General features: G+C 43.1%; 1 protein-coding gene across 1 annotated transcript in view; it reads left to right on the forward strand.

Moving 5' to 3' along the window:
• Positions 1 to 13,151, forward strand: part of NCALD (neurocalcin delta) — a 52,719-nt gene extending 39,568 nt beyond the window's left edge. Inside the window, exons 2-4 of the mRNA XM_088533630.1 lie at positions 3,753 to 4,146; positions 11,026 to 11,131; positions 12,275 to 13,151. Of these exons, the coding sequence (XP_088389756.1) occupies positions 3,769 to 4,146; positions 11,026 to 11,131; positions 12,275 to 12,372 (582 nt within the window). The 5' untranslated portion in view covers positions 3,753 to 3,768 and the 3' untranslated portion in view covers positions 12,373 to 13,151. The remainder of the gene's footprint in view (positions 1 to 3,752; positions 4,147 to 11,025; positions 11,132 to 12,274) is intronic.
• Positions 13,152 to 22,144: the final 8,993 nt, after the last annotated feature.

Below are 22,144 nucleotides of genomic sequence, written 5' to 3' on the forward strand. Positions count from 1 at the left end.
TGCAGAGAAGCCTCACGATCCCAGGCCCTGGTCCGTAGTGAGGGCTTCAACCACCCTGATGTCTTCTGGGATAATCACACAGCTGGAGGTAGACATTGCAGATAACTTCTTGATGTGGTAGATGAGCCAACGAGGAGAGGAGCACTGCTAGACCTGCTGATACTAACGAAGTGACCTGGAGTACTATGTGCAGTTCTGCGCTCCCCAGCTCTCTATGTGCTCCCCAGTACAAGAGGGACATGGAGCTTCTAGAGAGGGTCCAGCGTAGCACAACAAAGATGATTAAGGGACTGGAGCATTTAACTTAGGAGGAAAGACTAAGCGGGCTAGGCCTGTTTAGCCTGGAGAAGATGGAGACAGGATCTTATCAATATGTATGAATACCTGAGGGGAGAATGAGACAAAACTCTTCTTGGTGGTGGCCAGTGAGAGGACAAGGAGTAATGCATATAAATTAAAGCACAGGCAGTTCCATCTCCATATGAGGAAGAACTTCTTTCCTGTGAGGGTGCCAGAGCCCTGGGACAGGCTGCCCAGAGAGGTTTTGGAAGCTCCTTCTCTGGAGATCCTCAGACCCTGCCCGGATGCCACCCTGTGCCCCTGCTCTGGGTGTCCCTGTTGGAGCAGGGGGTTGGACTAGATGATCTCTAGAGGCCCCTTCCAACCTCTGCCATTCTGTGATTCTGTACAAAGTTTTTCATCTGTAAGTGTTATCCATTTATGCATGGCTGTATTATTAACATTAGTTTGTTAGGATTCTGAAGGAACTACAAAGATGATACGCTCAGAAAAATCACACCCAATTTTGTTTTATTCTATGTATTTATTGTTGCCATTGTTAGCTGGAAGTTCCTTAGCCCACTGTACTCTCCTCATAATCTGATCTGCCCTGTGGGGGCAGGCAGCAATGTATGAAGTGATTATAAGGATGCCCAAGTGTCTTCAAGGATTTTATGTACTGGGACTGCAAAAGCATTTTGATCTGTTGTTGATAGAACAGGCACAATAAATCCCATTGTTATGGTTCCTAGAGCACAACCTATTAATAAGGAAAAATTCTTAAGGCAAAGAACATGACACAAATTCATCACAATTGGACTTGGAAATTATTCTACGCATTTTAACTATGTTGCCTGACATCACAGTGGCTGCGGATTATATCCCATTACTGCAAGTCATATATAGTTAGTTCTCCCATTATGCCTGGAGAATATCTATTTTTTTTTTTCTGATCATCATATTTTGCACTTAAAAGTACACTGTGATGTGTTCTGCCACGCTATATTTTTTATTAAAACATACCTGCACCTGCAGGCTTCTGCAGCTATAAATACATCATGTTTTTGAGAGGAACACATTTATACTAGCTATCTCTTGAAGGTCCCTGCCTAAATGTTGCCTTGCTAATTTATTTTTCAAAAGATTTTGGATTGGCAATGTGCAAATTTTCCATTTTCAAATATTTGAGCTATTAAAAACCAACAAGAGATTATATTGCTGATGACAACTCACTCCTCCTGCAGCTGGCTTGAACGTTCTTCAGGCATCTTCTGTTTCTACTGCAATGCTTTTAAAAGTGTGCAGCCCTTGGGGCCTGTAATAGCGGCAGACTGTGGGTGTAGAGAGCTGCTACCTACTGGTTTGTTCCTTATTAAACTGGTGCTCCATTAAACTAAGCCTCACCACTTCTCTTATCCAGTTGTTTTTCCGTCCTCCTGGCAGACCCGGTTGGTGACCTTTTGCCTGCCATCAACCCCTCTGGCTGCCCTACTGTAATCTGTTCACTCAGCTAATTCCCACCTTGTTTATTATGGAGCCCATCCAACACCTACTGAAGTTAATGCAACCCTCAGCGGCTTCTATAAAATAGAGACTTTGCCACTTTCAGGAGATTGAGAACTTGCAATCTTTAAAAATTGTTAGTTATGTTGTGATCAGGTGCAGGCAGGAGAGGCAATAGAGATATTTACCTTTGAGGTAGCACTTTCCACCTTGCAAGTGTTCTGGAGATATTTTGGAAAGAAAAGGAGCCCATCCTGGCTCCTTTGGAAAGGAAAGGCATCACTCGGACTAAACCAATCCTGAAATAAACCCCGAAACATCCAGGAGATGCCCTGCAGACGATACTTCCCACCGCTTTAGACTCCTCCCTTGTGTGCCAGAGCTTGTTGTCCATCAGCTGTAGATGCAATAAGTTTAGACTAGACTTCTGACTTATAGAGAGTCATCTGTGGATCCTATGGAGACTTAGATGTATTTTTTAAAGATGGATACTACCCTTTGAGAAAAAAACAACCAAAACTTTTTGGTGGCTCTGGTACAAAACATATGACATTAAGAAGGTAATCCTCAAGCTGCCTTGGGAGTTCAAATTCACTCTGGGGAGAAGTGAAATTCACTGTTAACAGACAGTTAGTCGGAGGAGCCTCCGTTTGTTCTTTCCAGTGCCAAATAGAAGAGGCAGCAATTAGCTACAAATCTTCACTGGTTGTTGATGTGATATCTTTTTATTCTTTATTATTCAAAATATTATCATGGCCTGGAAAGGCGATCCTCTTGAATATTCATTAGCCACTCCAGAAATTGTTCATAAATTGATCTCCATAGCACAGAGATTCCATCCTTACGACAGTGTTGGAGTTTTGTATGAATTATTTCACAGTTCTACTGAAGTTGTCCATACATCAGATTTTAGTGGTGATTGTCTTTCGTGTGATAAACCCTCAGGCCGGTTTCTGTTATTAAAGATGTTAAATTTTCAGTAAAACCAATGATGTTGTTCTTCAGAGCCAACACGCTTAGGCTTTGAACCTTAAAACCCAAAGGGTGTCAATCCTTAATAAATCTGCTGGAAAACGTGATATGTAGCAACATGCCTTAAATAAAATATAATTAAAGTGATTTAACTGAAACACTGGAGATAAAAGCAGAATACAGGAATATTTCTTGGTAGTACATTTAAGGGAAATGAATTTCCAGTTGTATACATCCCCCCTTTTTTTTTTTTTTTGGTAAGTAATATTTTCAAAGAACTTCGGCCACCCAGCTTACTACTATTTGAAGCTTCTGGCTACAGGGAGAATTAAAAAACACATTTATAGTCTGTGGGGCAACGGGAAACCTTTTCAGACTTTATCCGAATTTAAAATGGGAGTTTCACCGTGCTGAGCAAAGGAGGCATCTTACGATTTGCACTGTTGCTCTGACTTTGGTTATAGATTTGTATCTAGAAGAGCTCCGACGCTCCTGATTTCTGTGGGCACCACTAATGCATATTGAGCCTATTCTGGAGCAAAACCAAGGTACAAACTATCCTTTGTAGCACACTTGGCTCTGCCAGAGGTACAAATACATGTAGCTCATCCAAGCCAGCTCCACTGGATAGCTGGATGATGAGGAAGGATATAGGCTGTGCTGTAACACACAGCTACCAATCAACCTACACCCTGTAACATCCTTTGCTTATACCGCGATTTAAAAGGTAATTAGGATGGCAAGAAATTCAATGTAATTACTGTACTCCAGACTGTGAAAAGACAATATAATCAACATGTAGATTCAGCTTGTTAATTTTTTGAGAGTATACATGTAGTAGTGGACGCTGCCCAAACTTTAAATTAATTCCGGGGAGTCAACTGTCATCAGGAAACTCAGAATCCAGCACGCTGTTCTTCTAAAGCCTCCAAGCTAATAATTATTGTTAATAATAAATAATAATAGTAGTGATTTATGTGTTTGTTTTTCCTCTGCAGATAATATTTTGACACCATGGGAAAACAAAACAGCAAGCTACGCCCTGAAGTCATGCAGGATTTGCTAGAAAGTACAGACTTTACAGAGCACGAGATCCAGGAATGGTACAAAGGCTTCTTGAGAGACTGTCCAAGCGGACACTTATCTATGGAGGAGTTTAAAAAAATATATGGGAACTTTTTCCCTTACGGGGACGCTTCTAAATTTGCGGAACACGTATTCCGCACTTTTGACGCTAACGGAGATGGAACAATAGACTTCAGAGAATTCATCATAGCCTTGAGCGTCACGTCGAGAGGTAAACTGGAGCAGAAGCTGAAGTGGGCTTTCAGCATGTACGACCTTGACGGCAACGGCTACATCAGTAAGTCAGAGATGCTGGAAATTGTGCAGGTATGTTCTGCTCGCAGGCACCCTTATACCTCTCTCATTTCAAACCTATTGTGAAGCAATGTCACAATAAGGTACTGAATGAGAAAGTCTTGAAATATTTGGGGGCTTATGCTCTTGGATCTCAGTATATTTGCACTTAATATGAAAGGCTGTTTCATTGGGCAAAGATCTTACCACAATCCAGACTCAAGCATTTGATATCCACTGACGTTGTCCTGAGCATCACGTTGGCATGGCAGCTCCTTTGGGAGTTTTTCAGCATAACTAACCTGCTGATCAATGTGATTTTGTCCTCTGGGAAGACCTGGCTTGTTAGTTAATTACAAATGTCCTGAGTAGGTATCTCAGATTAACCAATTTAGGTAGTATACTTCTAAGCAAGCCACGCTCCCTCCACAACAGAAAACAAATCTACTTAAAAAAATTATGTTGTTATGAAGAACCGGCTCATTTATTTTAAAAGTTGTCTGTCTGTCTAATTCAAGTACAGTCTGCATACTTCATCTCATATTAGCTATCTTCATATTAGGTTGCCACTACAGATCAACCTTAACTGGATATATCATGATTCCAAACACAGTTACCCTGGGTGCATTTTCTTGTGTTTCTAATAGGAGTTCCACCTCATTTTGTCTTTAACATTTCTCTTCACCTTTAAGACACATGATACTACTGAAAGCTTTAAAGCAGTTTTGGTTCCGCAGTATGTTTATGCAGCTTGAATCTGTAAAATGCAGTTCTGTTAAAAACTGCTTTCAGGATCCTTTTTTTTTTCCACTGGAAATGTGGAACTGCAAAATATGTACTGTATTATTCAGGTTTATATTTGTGCTAGAAATTGACTGAAAGAAGTTTCCACAAAATATGTGATGGCAAAGTGCATGTTTAGAATCATTCTAATGCATGCTGCCCTTGTCTTTCTACCAGGGCCCTTTCAACGTCCTCCAGGCAGTAGTAAACGTTAGCAATTTTAGTTTCAGCAAGACCAGAGACAAGGCTTAGCTGGCAATGTAGGGGCTTTTTTTTTTTCCAAATATTCTTTTGTGTGTGTTCTTGTATATGAGTGAATAAGCAGCCTCAGACGTCTCCCTGTCTCAGTGTCACAAGAAACTCCCCTCTTTGAAGTAGAAGGTACTGTACTCCTCGCAAATCTGTCACTCTCCGCAGTAGGGTACACAGGCTGTATGCTACTGTTTTTTCCAAACTGTATCGCTCCCCATTAAAAAAAAATACAGAGAATCCCCAAAGAGCCAGCAGAGCACAAAGCAAAAACAAGGGAGTCAGCCCAAGCGAGTCTGCTCCTCAGCATGAAGAGAGGCCCCCAAGACCGCGGGGCCTCGTCGGGGAAGGACTAAGTGCTGAGCAGCAGTATAAACTCCAGAGATCAAAAGACTTGCAAACATGGAGAACAAGGCCACAAACTGTGTTCATGTCAAATTTAATTAAAATATTGATGGTTGGATTCTCTGTGGTGATCCAAGCAAGCAAATATGGCTGTTTTCAGTTGCCACGGAGCTGCACATCAGCTTGATTAGGTGCTGACCTGCTCTGCCTCCTATTGCTAGCCTTGTAGGTGCCAACTGTAGCATCATTCCTTACAGCCATGATGCCACCATGAAATGAAGGGGCTGTTTAGGGATCAGTGCAGGGTTATATTTGGTTAATTTGGGACACCTGATAGAAGCAAACTTTTGTTAATGTTTCTGAAATTGCATTCTTTGCAGCCAAAAGGGAAGAAAAACCAAATGGAGACATATCCCATGGGGCCACGTGAGCTGTTGCACACACTCCCACATAGTTTTCAGCCTAGCCCTCCAGCCCCATTGCCCTTTCTGCTCCCTTGCTGTGCAGCTGCAGCACCCGAGAGCTGTGGCTGCATCCAGGATGCATGGGAGGCACAGGTTGCTCTCTGTCCTTCTTTTCTAGCATTGCATTTCTGGAGGTTTAGCTCTCACCTCCTTTTAGAAGTTTTCCTTCTCTCATTTACCCCCACCCAGAGTTCTGAAGGACCATATAAAAATTGATTATGGGTATTAACGGGCTCACACACCCGAATAGCAGTCACTTCTGCACCATAGACCATCACTCCAGACAGCAGAGCTACCCTTTGTGCGATGGAGTTTCTCATGAGGCAGTCGGCTTGCAGGTTTCTGCCTTTTCTTTCAGCTTCAATGGTCTGGTCCTCCTTTATTGCACTTCCCACCCATAGCTCCTCCTGGTGCAGTAGGATTTCTTGCAGAGTAGAAGCATGTTTGGTTGATAAAGTGAAATTAAAGTAAATGAGCATATACTAACGCTTTATTTAGAGGTTCCCTTGATGCATTGTGATCAGATGGATTTAAAAACAGCTTTGCACTTACCAATGATTATTTTTGAATATGAAAGAAAGGATTCTGCCTCAACCGTGTTCAGGGGGCCCCCAGCTGTCACAGTCTTTCTGGTAGAGAAAAACAGAACTTTGCTGTATCTCTGATATAAGTCTCACAGGATCCTATCGAAAGTCCCTTATCTGCCATACATTTGCATATTGATATAGTAAGATTTATAAAGTTTTCATCAAGAATTTTGCATCAGAATGACTGCTAAAAGAAATACCATAAATTTTAAACAGCTTCACTGAAAAATGCTGCCCCTATTATTATTCCACAGTGCCCCTGGGATCACTGTATCTGAAAAAAAAAGAAACATAGAGACAAGACATGAATTTGTTTTTCAGTCTGCATTTCTTTGTGCTTTGAAAGTCATTTCTCTGTAGTCTTTTTCAGTGTCACATTGATGGCTACTTGCATATCCTCTCTCATGTAATGTTGTTAGGTCTCATGTAACGTTGCTGCTGGCAAAGAAGGTTTTGCTCTCCTCAGCATCACAAGGTGATTGCTGGTTACTGCAGGAGCTGCAGTTCTGAAACCACAGACCTATTGGGTTAAGATGACGGAGGGAGGTTTCTAGCAATAGCATAAAATCAGGGCTTAAGGATGGTCAAGAGCAGCTTTTTGAAGCCCCATTTCTCTGCAATATGGTTAAGAGGGCAAACCATCTGCACCCTGTTAAGCTCTGTTTACCATAGTAATGTTTACTGCATACTTGTTGCCTATAGAAGACTCATCATCCAAAGGGCTTTCACATCACCTTCCCCTAGGCAAGTCTCTCTAAAGCTCTGCTTAGAGAAATGCATGAACCACATGTATGGAGCTGGCAGCACAGTCTGGAGGACATAACACGAGGGGTATCAGTGACGGGCTCACTGTTGTCCCCGCAGAGTTTAATGGAAGTCCACGGGATAGTTTTAGATCTACCAGGCACAGCCCATCTGCAAAGTACTGGGGCAAGCGTCTGTGTAGCCTGCCTTCCTAACCCAGATCTTCTCATATTGCTCCTCTCTAGAAATGCTTTCCATGTCTTTCATCTGTTTATCCATAATCTAAATAGCCCAGGCAACTCAAAAATAGCTGAGAACTAGCTACAAGAATTGTGTTTGTTCCTTGAAGTGGGACATATTTGGCAAGATTTTCTTAAAATAAGAGTTAAGAGATGGAACCTTGTGCTAAGGGTACATTTTATTATAGTGCGGAATCATAAGGCACCTTAAGAGAAGAGAAGAGCACTTTCAGTTTAACACAAACACAACATACCCACTTTCCTTCACTGGGCTAACGTTTTAAGTCATGATGAAACAGAAGCTGCTAACATTTTAAGTCAGGAAGAGCAGAAACTGATATGGCTCTTAGAAATGGCAGTACCAAAAACCCCAATAGATGAGAGAGGTGAGCAGGTTTTTTAGGTCACTTATTCGCTTCATGAGACCATTTTATCTGTCAAGATTCTTCCATTTTACTAGAGTAAAAAGGATTGCCTCAAAAACTGTGCTGTCATCACTGCCATCCCCATAAGTAGCTCTTTGATATTTTGCCAAGTATAGCAAGAAAGCGCACAAAGGTTTCTGGACCAAGTTCAGCAGTGGCAAGAAGAGTGGCACAAATTCCGCGCTGGACAGCAGTTGGAAGCACAACGGGTGTGAATGGGTGCAAAGGGCTGAAATTTGTACTAAATCACTTGTTGCCATTCATGCAAATGTAGGTGAAAAAGCAAAGGGGAGAGCCTAGCAGCTCATCAGCCTTTTGTAGATGAAGCTGGGGTCTGTGCTGGCTCCAGTGACACACAGAGGTGTCCGAAGGCATAATTTCTTGATGACATTGAGGGGTCTCAAGTAGCTGTATCAGGTTCTCCTGATGAAAACCTACCTGAAAAGGCTGCCCTAACTCCTGGTGACTCTGCTGATGACCTGCTCCATACCCTGTCCTGCTTGAGCCACCAATGACTTTCCACTCAAGGGCTGTGAGACCAGGGAGTTCTGCGCCATGCAGAATGGAAAGGCTCTCCATAGCCTCTACTGCCTTTCATTCCCAGGTCATACAGGCCACAGTTCACCAGTTTCAAGCAGTTCCATGTTGTTATTGTATGAAATCTGCTCCCTTTGAAAGCTTTCTCTTTCAAAGACATAGTAAAGAACTCAGTGTAACTGCACTGAATTAATATGGGGCAAGTCCCAAGTTTTTAATCAGCTCTAACTGGCTTTTATTTCAGGAAAACTTCCCACTGAACTTCTGAGTAACACCATAAGAATTTGTCCAGAGTAACCATTTTCAGTATGAAAAGAACGTTTACTATGTTATTCCCATCTGGCTTTCCTAGAATATCTCATCTGTTATTCCCTTCACACGCCTCTGTGAAAAGGACCCTGTAGGATGAAGTCATGTTGAAACAATTTTTTTTTTTGTCCTGAAAATCTGCATATTCTTACTATGGTTACTTTGATCAGAGCAAACATGACTGCACTCACAGTCCGTTGCATTCCTCCCACACTTTCAATACAGATTTTCTGCAAAAATCTTTCTCTCGCCCAGAGTGAGGGAATGACCCCTCTACCCTTCCTCGTCTCCCACACAAAGGCCTGACATGAGATGCTTAAACACTGGCAGATTTACAAGCCCCATCTCTACTCTGACCCCTGCAAGTCTTGCCTGCTGACCAGGAAAAGGCAGGTATAAATTCTGACTGTCCATCCTCTCCTTTTTTTTATTTTCCTTTCCCTATTCCTTTTCTCCTCGCCCCCAGTGCCCACATCCCCAAAGTTCATTTGCTTGTATATGCATTTCCTCTTCTCCTGGCTATCCGGTCAATGTTGTGTGCACAGCATCCATATTTGTGTTAAGAGACTGCACAATTCTGTAGTATCCTAATTCTTTCAGTAGCCTTTGGACACTTGTAACAGTGCAAATTAGGATGATGATTAAATGGGTGCCCATCACTTTTCCCTTCAGCCAGCAATTGTTCATATTGAAATGGTCTCCTCTGGTCTTCTGTTTGGTTGTACAACCAGCAATACAGAATTACTGTAAGGCAGGCCAGGAAATCTGTGGCCACAGCATTCCTGACAGAACTGAGGGGCCAGATGTTTGACTGCATTGAGCATAAGTGATGAATATTTAATTGAATACACAAATGCATTTCTCAGGGTGTAATGCTTCAAGTTATTTAAAGGCTAGGAGATCTGAAAGGTGAGCTGGTTCCGCTGACAGAGGAGAAGCTGCTTGTGCCAGCAGCAGTGCCTCTGGGGACTAGAGCTTAGTACAGGCAAGGCAGAGCACCTTCATGACCGGGAAAGCTAGAGAGTGGGAAATGCATGGGCCTCAGCGTTCCAGCCTCCCAAAGCACGAAAAGCAAAAGCAAGGAAGAAAGAGCTGAAGTAATGGTGTCTAGAGTGAGTTATCAGCTGACCACCGTGAACACTGTTGGGGAGGAGATGTGAATTTGAATTATGTGGAGGAAAACATTCCCCATTTACAGACAAGGACTGGAGGGCAAGCTGGCTGCCCGGTGCAACGCTGGTTAGCTAGGGCCTACTGAGTTGGAATGACAACCAGAAGGAGCTGGTCAGATGAGGGCAGTGATGCCTGGGGCCGATATATCTGCCTCTCAAAGAGGCTGAGAGGCTCCACCGAGGTCACCACAATACAGTGTTCTGACTGCCTCTGTTGTCCCAGCTGATCTAGATGTTCTGCATGGCTATGTAAAGCTATGTCCCAGGCAAAACACCACATTGCTTGTTCTGCATGCTGTCATTTGCAGGCAGTGTTTGGATAACCAGTTCAGAGACCATTACTCTCTCTTGTTTTAAAATTAACATCACCTCTCTCTTAAGTTTTAAGGATGGCTAATACCATACAGGACTAATGGATTTGCATGAAGAATAGCTATGGGTGGCACCAGCTTTATCACGGATTAGAGCATCTGAAGGGTTTTTTTTTAGTGTGTATACACATAAATTCTAAAGGAAAAGGCTACCTGACTGCTGGTCAAGTCTTCACCATACACGTTGCAAAATTAGGGAGCGAGTCACTGTCCTCCCAGCAAGCAAAAGGTGGATGGAGGGAAAGCAAACATCAGGTAAGAGGAGGGAAAAGTGAAGATGGAGCCTGTGAAACCAGCTGACGGTGGCTGAAGACAAAGTACAGTGCAGGCTAGGACAGGATCTTGGTCGTCTTACTGTTCCCCCAAGTAGTGTCAGCCGTGAGGACATGTGCTGCAGTGTGCTGTAAAAGTGATAAATTAATCTGAAGACTATTTTAATAAGGAAAAATGTAACCTCAGTCCAAACCCAGATTGTGTTCAACTGTGACTAAATAAGGAAACACATTATTTCACAAATAAATATCTCACTGACAAGAGCAACTGTGTGTATTAGTGCCACCAGACTCCCATAGGGACTCCCATGGGGAGCCTGGGGGAGCAGATCTACGCTGATGTTCCTGGGTTATTTTCTACTTATTTCTTTTGCCACAAAAGAAATCATCTTTTTGCTCCTGTCATATCACATAGGCAATCTATAAGATGGTTTCTTCTGTAATGAAGATGCCAGAAGATGAGTCGACACCAGAGAAAAGGACGGAGAAGATCTTCCGCCAGATGGACACCAACCGCGACGGTAGGGCGCGAGGGACCCATGCGTGCCCGGGGACAGGGAGGCACTTTGTGTGCCCGTGCGGAGTCCGATGAGCCAGACGCAGCCTCCAGCGTCCATCCAAGCAGTTCTGGGATGGATACAGCTGCCGCAGGAGGAGGGTTGGCTGGGCAGGAGGACATGGGGAGGTGGAGAGCAGCAGGTCATGGCCAGGGCAGTCCCTGGCATGGCCGCTCCATGGAGCGTCATGAAAATAAAGACCAAGAGCCAGTAGCAGGCTAAGGAAAGCAGGTGAGGAGGGAGCTATGGGGACAAGGACCTGGGAAAGGGCCTCCTTCCTTCTGCTGCTGCTGGATCACAGCCAGCAGGCTAAATGTTTACTTTCTTCCTCCCGGCACTCGCTGAAGCAGCCGGTGCTCCTGAGCTTTCAAGCAGTCTTGAAACATTCATCAACTTGGGAGGCAAAGGAAAGCTTTAGATTACGCCCGCTAATTATACAGCTCACCAGGAGCCTGTGTGCAAACCCACAGCCTTATCTCCCGCTTCACATTTCAGGCTGTCACTGCCTTTCTTTTCTCTTCTTTCTTTGTTTTTTAAGAAGGAAAATAAGCAGGGGCTGCTGCTCAGTGAAGGCAGTCAAATCATTTAGTGAAATCATTTGCGGCTGGGCTGCCTGTGCAAAGAGAGGACTTAAGTCCTTAGGCACCCACAACAGGTTGTTTTTCTTTTCCAAAAATTGTAGTATCTTGTGAAAATCTTGTAGTAAGTGCCCCACACTTTCCACAGAGGAGCAAGGTATGGATGTACCAGTTTGCTGGAGACCACAAGTCAGCTCTCACTCAAGGAGATGGTTGCTGAAGGCAAGTGAACAAAACCACTCTGCACTCCTGAGGGCAGCTTGTCTTCTCAGGGCCTTCCCTCAGTTCAGATGTGTGTCCCCAGCAAAAACTCGGGACATTACTGCAAGTCGGGAGATGCTGAAGGGGCCCCTTTCTGAAGAGGTGGCCTCCAGGGTTGGCGATGGCCACAGCCATGACGGTGAGCAGGTCTTGCCTCTGCCATAGCTCAACTCTAGGCCCTGTTGACCAGTGCCCACGGTGGGCAGCTCGGTGGGCGTGTGGCGACGGCGCGGGCGCCCCTGTGAACCAAGGTGTGTTTCTCTTCCAGGAAAGCTCTCCCTGGAGGAGTTCATCCGCGGCGCTAAGAGCGACCCGTCCATCGTCCGCCTCCTGCAGTGCGACCCCAGCAGCGCCGGGCAGTTCTGAACTCTTCTTTGGATGAATTATGTATCTGCTTTTTTTTTGTTTTCCTTGCCAAACAACATTCATGGTAGTGTTGCCTCTGTATGGCCAATTATGCCTTCTTTTGTGGCATCTTATAGCTTCTTTTGTTGTGAATTAATTATAAGAATGCTGAATTGCTCTTAATGACTTGTCCAGAGCACGGGCAGTACTGTTTTAAACAGATATTGTGGTGTTATCATTGCTTTAAAGATTTTATTTTGTTTTTGTTTGTTTGTTTGTTTGCTTGTTTTAACATGTCTGTTTTGGAAAGCATGCAAGGAGAAGGAAAAGAAAAGCAACACAACCCTTAACAGCAAAACTTACAGATTTTAGATGACTGCTCTGGTAGCTGAATAGTCACCTGCAGGACACGGAAATGTAGTTAAAATTGAAGCAAAAAGGTTATGACAGGGGTAGTGCTGATGGGCACCTCTCTTTCCTCCCCAGGAGGTACCAGTTAAGCTCAAAGAGATGATCATGAAGTGCACGTGAGCAAAGCTGGTGAGGATTATATTGCCCTGCTCTCCATGCCTCGTTGTTTCAATGCTGTGAACATTTTCAAGGTTGTGAAGGAGAAGGAAAAGAACAAAGATCGATGGTCCTAGTAGGTTTGCAATGGTTGATTTCATGTGGCTTTATTGGAAAAATCAGCAATTTGCAATCCTGATCTCCAAACCCACAACAGACAATACCTCTTGCCATTTGGGTTCAGCAAAGGCAGACATGGATATTGCAAATCAGGTCTTGACAGTTAATTTAAGGGAGATACATGTTGAATGTGAAATGTTCAGGTTAGTTAGAAAGCAGTTTCTACTAAGGAGAGTGGACATTTAACTAAACAGATGATAAAACACCTCCAAGGAGCTAAGCCAGAGGCAAACCTGCTGTTCCGAATGCTCATGTATAGGATAAAGTTTTGGGGGTGTTTTTGTCTCTCTCTGTGTAGTTAATGCAGTTTTTTAGCCTGCTGTTAGAGGAAGGCTATCATCAAAACTTGTTTTAAACATAAAATTGTAGCATTAATATTTCACTTATTTTACAAGGAAATGGTACGCTTTGTGGTATATTTATATATATAAAAATTAAAACAAACCAAAAAAAAAGATCAGCTCTGAGAGAAACGTTGAATGTTTATCTTTTCGCTTAGATGCAGGACTTCTGAAATTTGCTGCTGCAAAATGTTATCCTTTGGTCAGAGTTGCTGTATTCAACGCTAGTAGGCATATGTGGCATTGCTTAGTGGCTTTGCAAGCACTGCTGCAACCGAAAAGCTTTAGCGACAGGAGGCGTTAATGCTGACTAAATTGGAGTTAATCTGTCGTTAGCTAAAGTCTGCTCTGTGATCCTGTTGGTAAGGTATCCGTGTAGGCAGTGCACAGTGTTGGGAACTGGTGAGCTCGTTAGAGCAGCCTCTATCCGAGCGGCAAGGTTGGCTCTGTGTCAAGTGACCTTGTAGATGCTAATCCCCAAGTAGCCTTAATTTAAAATAAACTAAGTAAAATAAGTCTGCTTTGCAGATGAGGATTAGCTAAGCACTAATTAGAACTCCTAGAAAAGTAGCTGAGTTATGAATATGTTTTTTTTTGTTGAACACTAGCTAGCATGCACAATGTTAAGGAATAAAATATCCTGGACTTATTTTTTTCAGTATCATTTGCTTTTCCAGGCTTAATATGCAGAGCATAGTAAATCTTTGATTTACTTTTAATTTAGATATAATTCCTAATCAGTTGTACTAAAAGCATGGTCAGTGGCTAAGCACACTTGATGAGTACTTTTAGGCAAACACCTTTTCCTCAAATGATCACAGAGGGCCAACTGATGGCATATTCCTGCAAAATTCATTAAAATGCTGGGCAGAGGTATCTGGGTATCTGTGAAAGTGAGAAAGTAAAAGAGGCCCCAGAACAGACACACATACACAAACAGATTTCAACATTAGTGCTGGTAGCTGTTACAAACATCACTGGCAAATTCTGCATCAATTCTTCTAGTTGATGGAGATACTTCTTATTCATTCCTTCCTAACCTTCATTAGCATCCTGTGAGCAAATATATTCCTTCAAAGAAAATTCCATGCCTACCTTCCTCAAGATGACTTTCATTTTACCTAGAGAGGTTCTGTGTCCATCACCTCATGTGTCCTCAAAGCCATGTTCTTCTCTCTTTTGTGCTTCAAGGGTGTTTTTTTCAGTAGAACAAGCCCGGCTAGATTGCTGTGAATTGCTCTGTGGGGGTCAGTGAACGTACAGTGATTAACATCCAGCTCATCAGATATAAACAACCAGCTCGGCTGCACCAGCCCTTCCTGGGATGCTCCATTCCCACCTCTACCCAGGGAGAATTTAAGTAATGTCTTAGAGGAATCCTCAAGTCTACCAAAAAAACACTGAAATTCCAATCTCTGGGTCCAGTGCAGGCCTCATATCAAAAGCAGCCCAGTAAGAGTTGACAGTTGCTAAAGATGAATTTTGGCATCGTCTACAGCTCCCTTTTTTTTTAATATTGTGGAAATAGCTGCATTTTTTTGAAACTATTGAAATGCTGCCTTTTTTAAAAGTAACTGCATTCCATCTCTTTTTAGTTTTACAAGATATTTCTGGCCCAGGACCTAATCTCCCAGTTTGTTTTAGCTCAGTAGTTTGGGGCTTTTGGGGCCAGACTTGCCTCATGTGTTAATACTTCACAACCTATGTTTGAAAACACAACCTGTGATATGACCCCAGGCCAGTGGGGATGTAATTCTTTCCACAGTTCACAAAATCTGGAATAAGAATCAGCCTACAGCTGCAGAGGACATAACTGGAGATAAGAATATTGTATAAACATTTACAGAGTGAGTTTACCTGACTACCACTGATGATCGGTATTGTTTTAAATTATTAACTGTCCCTTTTTATCTCAGCGTGTACTTTAAAAGTGACCCATAACTTAATTTGTTATATGAGCATCTGCAGATCTTGGATCAGCAAAACAGTAGTGGTATGCTGCGCGTTGGATTAGAATTTACTGTTTTGCTACTGTTATCATTTACAGTCATAATAGCCATCATAAATCTTTTGAAAACAGATGACTTCTCCTGTATAAAATAACACGGCAAGTTAAACATTTTCAAGAGATCTATTAGAAATGCTCCTGCACACGAAAGACGGCAGGAGGTACGTGCTGTTTCCCATCATCTGTCAATGCTGTAGATCCAGTAAGACTTGCATATGCAAGAGGTAACCTTGATTCATGTGTTATCCAAATACAAAACAAAATAGTACGTCCATCATGTAGACTTAAATTGGTAGAAATGACGCCCCATTTACCCAGTATTCCCAGTAAACCTGCCAGGCTGATCTAGATTCTGGGCCGGATGATGTGAAGTGAGGCCTATGGTTGTGTTATCTTCAGCAGCCTGCGGGGCTGGTTTTACTGGAAACTGGGAATACAACTGCTGCAAAACCAGCATGTATGAGCTTTTATGAACACGTAGGGTTTGAGAGGGACTGAAGAAAGATGGATACCTCAACATTATTGAAACCCTGTGTGTTCACAGTAGTGAGCGTTCCTGAGATGATAAAATCGTGCTCTTCCTCTCACTCTACATAGGCATTTGTGGTATTTTAACCTAACTGCTAAAACCTTCATCCTTCACTGTCCTCTGTTACGTGATCTCCACCTTTTCTAGATACTGCTGCTTAAAACAACAAGCTGTAGGAGCATAACCTCTATAGCTGGAAGAGATCTAAATGCAGAAGCAGTTTGGAGTGCACAAGTGTTCACACCAAGTTGCCGCAGCTTCGTAAATCTTCCCCACCAAGAAATTTTCTGTATATCTTCCTTTAACTCATGGCAGGCATAAAGTAACATGGCTTAGCTTAATTTCCTTTCACCCTAGACTAGGCTAAGTCGCATTACCTTGCATTTAGTGTGGGCTGAAAGCACGCACGGGGACGGATACCACAGCTCAGCTGACTCATGGAAACTTGGTGAACTGTGGTAACTTGATCTCGAGGCCTAATCCGCACACTAAGCTGAGCTGGGAACGTCGCCGTGGCTGTAGGTCTCTGTGTGCATGTGGACAGGGGAACACGGTGACGGTGGCAGGCTCGCTGGGAGCACACGGCTGTGGGGAGGGAACCCCGATGTCAGAACTAGTGCCCCAAGCTGTAAGCAGTCTCCTCTTTGGTTCAGAAGTCCTGTTTTTAATAGCGCTGATGAAGATACAACATCATAGCAATGTAGCATGGGCAGGATGAAGGAGGCATCCTTGATGGTCCTAAGTGTTCCCCTTTTGAGGCCTGCTGTGCTAATGTAGAAGAGGAGGGTCAGGCCAAGACCTCTCACAGAATCTCACCATATCAGCACCTCCTGTTTTCTTTCTAGCGGTGCTTATTTGGTTTTCTGTGGTGAGATGGTCTTGGGCTCAGGAGTTAGGTATCAGGCAACAGGTGCAAGACCAGGTGAGAAGAATGTTTTACAAGTATTTGGGTGCATTCTTTGCTCTGTATCTTACTCAATATGGTCTCATGTAGCAGTCTGAAAGTGGGAGAAGCCAGTTTCCTTGGCATCATGGGGAGGAAATGTGCTTAGAAGCACAAAGAAACTTGGCAAGCATCAGAGAGTCAGGCCAGGCTCAGAGCTGAGCAGCAGTTTTCCATTGACTGAGCACCAGAGAGAGAAGATCAGCAGCAGTGATAAATCAGACCCATGGTGAGACAGAACTATAATAAAAATGGCACCTTTGAAGCAAGCAGCTCTGTGTTCTGTGCATCCAGGGTCAGGCAAAATACGCTTTAAATCCTCACTTTTAGCATGAGTGTGCTGCTAGAAAAGGGCCATATCTTTATCCCTTTTTATGCATAAGCAACAGGGTTGTTCAGTGTGTCCCAGTCAAACAAGTGGGTGCCAGGAGGACCAGATGGCATTTCCAAGGCATAACTTAGGGAAAAATTTTGCCATTAGGGACTTTCCTCCTGGTCATGGTAGACAAGAAGGAAAAATTCTGTAGGACTCTCAAAGCCTCAATGCCTTTTTCATCTGCAAATTGAAAATGTCTGATGTCAAATGAGTATGAGCCACTGGCTACACAGAACTGTATGTTCACTGTTTTACAGCAACCTTTTAAAATAATGGTAGGATGTTAGGTTTGGGAGAAGAGCTGTGCTTCATGCACATGAAGAAAAAAAAAAAAAGCAGCGTTTGTAAGTTGGCATGAAAAGCAGCCATACTGGAGACTGGCACCATTGCAGGGGAGGTCTGGATGTAGTTAGATCACTCTGCCATTCAGAACAGTAGGTGATCTGCAAAGTGAATATTCTGGTCCCTTCCAGAAACCATCTCTGGCTACTTCAGTGTCTCAGTTGGCAGCATCCCTTATTCCAGCTTGACTTTTGCTTCTGCTGGTTCCAAATTATCCATAGTGAAATAGAAGTTGTTCTGGGCCTGGGAATTTTCATAGTATAAGATGTACAAACTTTTCAGATATATTGTGCATGTCTTGAGAAGTGATAGCCAGAAAGAGCAGATGTGAAGGATTTGCGGGGCAAGGGGAGATGCACAGATTTAATTTCCTCTTTGCTCCCACAGGTCACAGTGTTACTCTAACCTGTATAGTCAAGATTAATATATCACTTGTAAAATGCTGACTAATGCACAATAAACAAGGCAAAATTAAAAAGAACTTGGGTTGTAGTGAACAATATGAAAAGGCTAGAGAAATTAAAAACTGGAAGTCACATCACTGCCTTTAGGCAGGTCTGAATTCACAAGGTGAAGGTCTTCTTTATCAATAGTCAGCACAGAGTAGCTCCATGGCACCACTTCCAAATGACCAAATGTCCAAGTGACTTCCTGGGCTGCTTTGCCCACAAGTGTCACCCCAGCAAAGTCACCGTGGGCTATGGCTGGGAACTCTGTGTCCTTCCACAAAGCTTGTTGTTTGATCTCTCTTTAGTCCGCTGAGCTGTTCCCCCTTCCTCAAGCACGCGATGGCCTCCTCTCTGCCGTGTTCACTTGTTGTGTGGTTCAGACGTGTCTTAGATCTTGCCCCCTTGCCCTGATATTATACCAAAGAGGCTCTCACTTTCATGGGGCAGGCACTCAGGGTGTCAACATCAGAGGCTTTGCTACCATCTGCCAGCAGCCACCCCTATGAACGAACAACCAACCCGAGCCCTTGACGTCTGGAGGAGCCAGGCTTGATGCTCTTGTGCGGACCAGCTTCTAACTTGGTTCCCAGCCCTTGCCTCCTGGTGTGTGCCTTGCCAGCCACACTATTTACTATTATTAAGTAATGGTAGTATTAAACATTCCAAGAACATATTAAACCTCTGGAGCAATGTGGTTTTCATTATCATACATGCATTTGTTGATCTACCGCAGCCTGAACCCGACCAGTGTTTGTTTTCCACTCCCGTGGTTTATTCCATGGAGAGCTGATTTCTTCCAGGCAGGAACAGTGTCTTCCTATGCGGCAACATTCAGTGTGCGATGCCCTGGTGCTGCCTGGAGCGTCCAGCTGCTGTGGCCAAGGAGACACCCTGGTGCAGCCGTGCAGGGCTGATGCTCATCCAACCTTTTCCCTAGGAGCACGTGTGAAGGGGTGTCCTGCTTTCCCCTGAGCACGAGGGGTTCAGCAGTGTGCAGGGTTAGCCTCACGTTCCCCCACTGAACTGCCTGGCAATGATTAGCGAACCCACCTGAGAAAATCCTCTTAAAATCTAGGCTTTGTTTCTTCTGTTAATTGACAGCACACAGAGGGAAGATTAATGGATCCTGCACACTTATCGGAGAGAGAACTCGGAGTTCCCTGACACGACAACATTTTTATCTCCTGTCATTAGCTTATTCCTGTTTCCAGGGCAGCCAAACAGTTTTTATTAGTATCTGGAATGAGAAAAAAAAAAAAAAAAAAAAAGAAAGAAAGTTTCAGTCTGATAAAGATCTAAGGAAGCCTACTAAAGACATGATGCTTTGTATTAGTCATCCGAATGCTTTAGAAGATCATGTTTCATTGTTTTTTTTCATTTTTTTTTCTTTCTTTCTTTTCTCCTTGTTCACATTTTGATTGTGTTTCATTTTTGGTTTTGACTCTTCTTAGACTCAGTCCAGGTGGTCTTTTAGCTTATATGCTAGTGAAGTCCCAATGATCCTAAGAATGGATTTGCCTACGCAACTGCTCCAGAGGTGGCCTCACTGTGCCTAGGAAAAATGAAGTGCTTCATTAAGATGGGTATCATATCTGTCTGCACATTTCTTGCAAGGGGAAACTTGCATGACATTTCAATGGGATTATTTCTTCCCTTTGCTCACTTCAACTTCATCCAAGAGGTCTTACATTTGACATTTGTACATTCAGTTCTATTTTGTTCTTGAACTAGAGGTGACTAATATTTGCCTCTTTTGACAGAAGTACTTGGTATTTTTGATTTTAAAATGTTGGCCACTAGCTGATAGATGCAGAAGAAAATAGTTATAGACATGACTGTGTAAGTTCGGACATTACCTTTGATGCTGTAGAGACTAATAAACTGGAATACAGCATGGCCAAAAGCTGAATGGACTCTAAGTACCCAATTCCCCTTGAAGTCCATGATGACCCTACAAAGAGATTATTGTCGTTTGTGTTCCCCTAGGTTGTTTCTGAACTGCAGAGTAGATACCAAATGTAGCTTTTAGCAAGCTACCCAGGCAGACTGAGCGCAGCAGCATGGAGTTCAGCGTATCCTGTGTCTTGGCAAAATTAGATACCTCTCTAGATTAATGCTTTTTAAGCAAACCTACATATCCTAAGATGACTTTTACAACTCAGAAAGGAGAGGAACAAATAATAATTACATGAATTTGGTTTATATAGCTCTTTATGGCTGTCTTGAATTGTTGGTGCCCTGTGTATACTTACCTGTAGCACTTGTGATGTGTTAATTTTTCTCCTCGATTCTGTTGTAAACTCCCATGGCGATGTTCTGAGTGTCCAGCCAGCTGGGCAAAACCCACTGCAAACGACACCTAAGGGTGATTTGCCTTCAGAAAGACTGAGGGCAGCTCTCGGGATATGTCTCCGTGCTGTTGCATGCTTTAGGAATGTGTGGCTGCAGTGTGACGTGTTAAAACCCACCCGAAAATAAAAGCAGACGATCAAGTGAAAGAGGAGATAGCGAATTTGGGGGAGGGTTGTGTATGTGTTTTGTGTTCCTCAGCACGTGCATCATTTCCCCTTCTACCAACTTTGAATTAGGATTTAAATTCTTTGAATTCTTAGTGTCAGAGTAAAGTTTTCTTATGCTGATAAATGTATTTGTATTATGCAACTTATTCCAAAAAAAAAAAATAGAACAGAATATTTTCTCTCAATGACTGTCCTCTCCTCTTGAGAAGCTGTTCTCTTCTGTACATACGATATGCAGAATGTATGGAAGTCTTACCAGCGTTGGTTTGCATTTTTAAGACTGTACTAATTAATGTGTTAATTATTGTGTTTTCGTAGTGGCATCTTTGATGTAAGATGTAAAAACTATTTAAATTTTTCTTTTTGTTATTGCTCAGCTTATAGAGATAGCACAAAGAAATGCATGTTCGCTAGGATCAGCCTTTCTCAAGGACTGTCATAGCTGCACACAGATGCCGTCGTGTGACATAGAGTGTAACAAACACCTGCATTCGCATTTCCGTCGAGGTCAGTTCTGAGCGGAAACTAGTTCTTCCTGGGAAGTCTGTTTTTCTCTCTTTTCCTCTCCCTGACTCAAGCTTTTGGGTGGCACGTTGTGCGCCAGGCCCCACACAGTCGCTGCAGTCGGGGTTGCAGGGGCTCCCCTGGCTCAAGTCATTGGCTCTGCCTCGAGTTCGCGGTGGGAAGAGGGGAAGATGGGGCCAGGGCAGCCCCGCGGCTTCACCCTCAGCCTCACTCACGTGCAAGCTCTGACCCTCGGGCACACCTGGCGGCTTTGTGTTCCAAGAGAGCTTGTGTAAAAGTGACTTCAAAACGAATCAACACAAATTTAAAAGTAATTGCATATTACCAATTAACAGAGAAAGAGTCTGAGCTGCAAGTTCGTGGTGAGAATCTTCTTGAGGGGCTTAATGTAGAGAGAATTTGTGGTCAGCCCATAAAAGTCCTTTGGGAAGCTTAGCTCTACGCTTCCTGTAGGGGTTGGAGAGGGAAGAGCCGTTCGGGTCCAGCCTTTCAGGTAGGCTAGACTTAGTCAAGATGAGGATGTCTCCCAACCCTGTCCTGGGCCAAAAGACAGGACGTGCTGCAGCTTACAATTTTTTTTTTCTTTTCCTTTTTATTTTAAGGAGAAGGCAGTTCAAACTGCACCTAGCAAAATGACTGACTTCCAAAGCATGTTTTACCTTGTTATATAGACACTCACAAAACATCGTTGTGTGATTAAAAAGGCGCATTTGTGATAGTTTTTTCAGTGCCAAAATATATAAGCAGTATTCTTTGAAGGGAAATAAGAATTTTTTTACTGTATTGTTATTACTGTTGAACAAATATTGTTTTTAAATGTTAGATTTTGAAGAATTTTGTATTGTAAATTGTTTTGTGACATGGTGCTTTTTCATACTGGAATTACTGATTGCACCTAAATATGAATTACTTTGTTTTCTTATATGACTATGTAACCTTGAACACCCTTGATGAAGACCAATGTACGGTGGATACCGAAGGTTCAAACAAATTCTCCTACTGACATCCTCTTTAAATGTTCTTTCCTACTAATAAATATTCCGCTGCAGCTAGACCCGTGGCGTGTGTTCACAC

Source organism: Tinamus guttatus, unplaced genomic scaffold (assembly GCF_059628265.1).
Source record: "Tinamus guttatus ecotype Peru unplaced genomic scaffold, ASM5962826v1 Tinamus_guttatus_pri_ptg000510l, whole genome shotgun sequence".
In the NCBI taxonomy this organism is placed as follows: Eukaryota; Metazoa; Chordata; class Aves; order Tinamiformes; family Tinamidae; genus Tinamus; species Tinamus guttatus.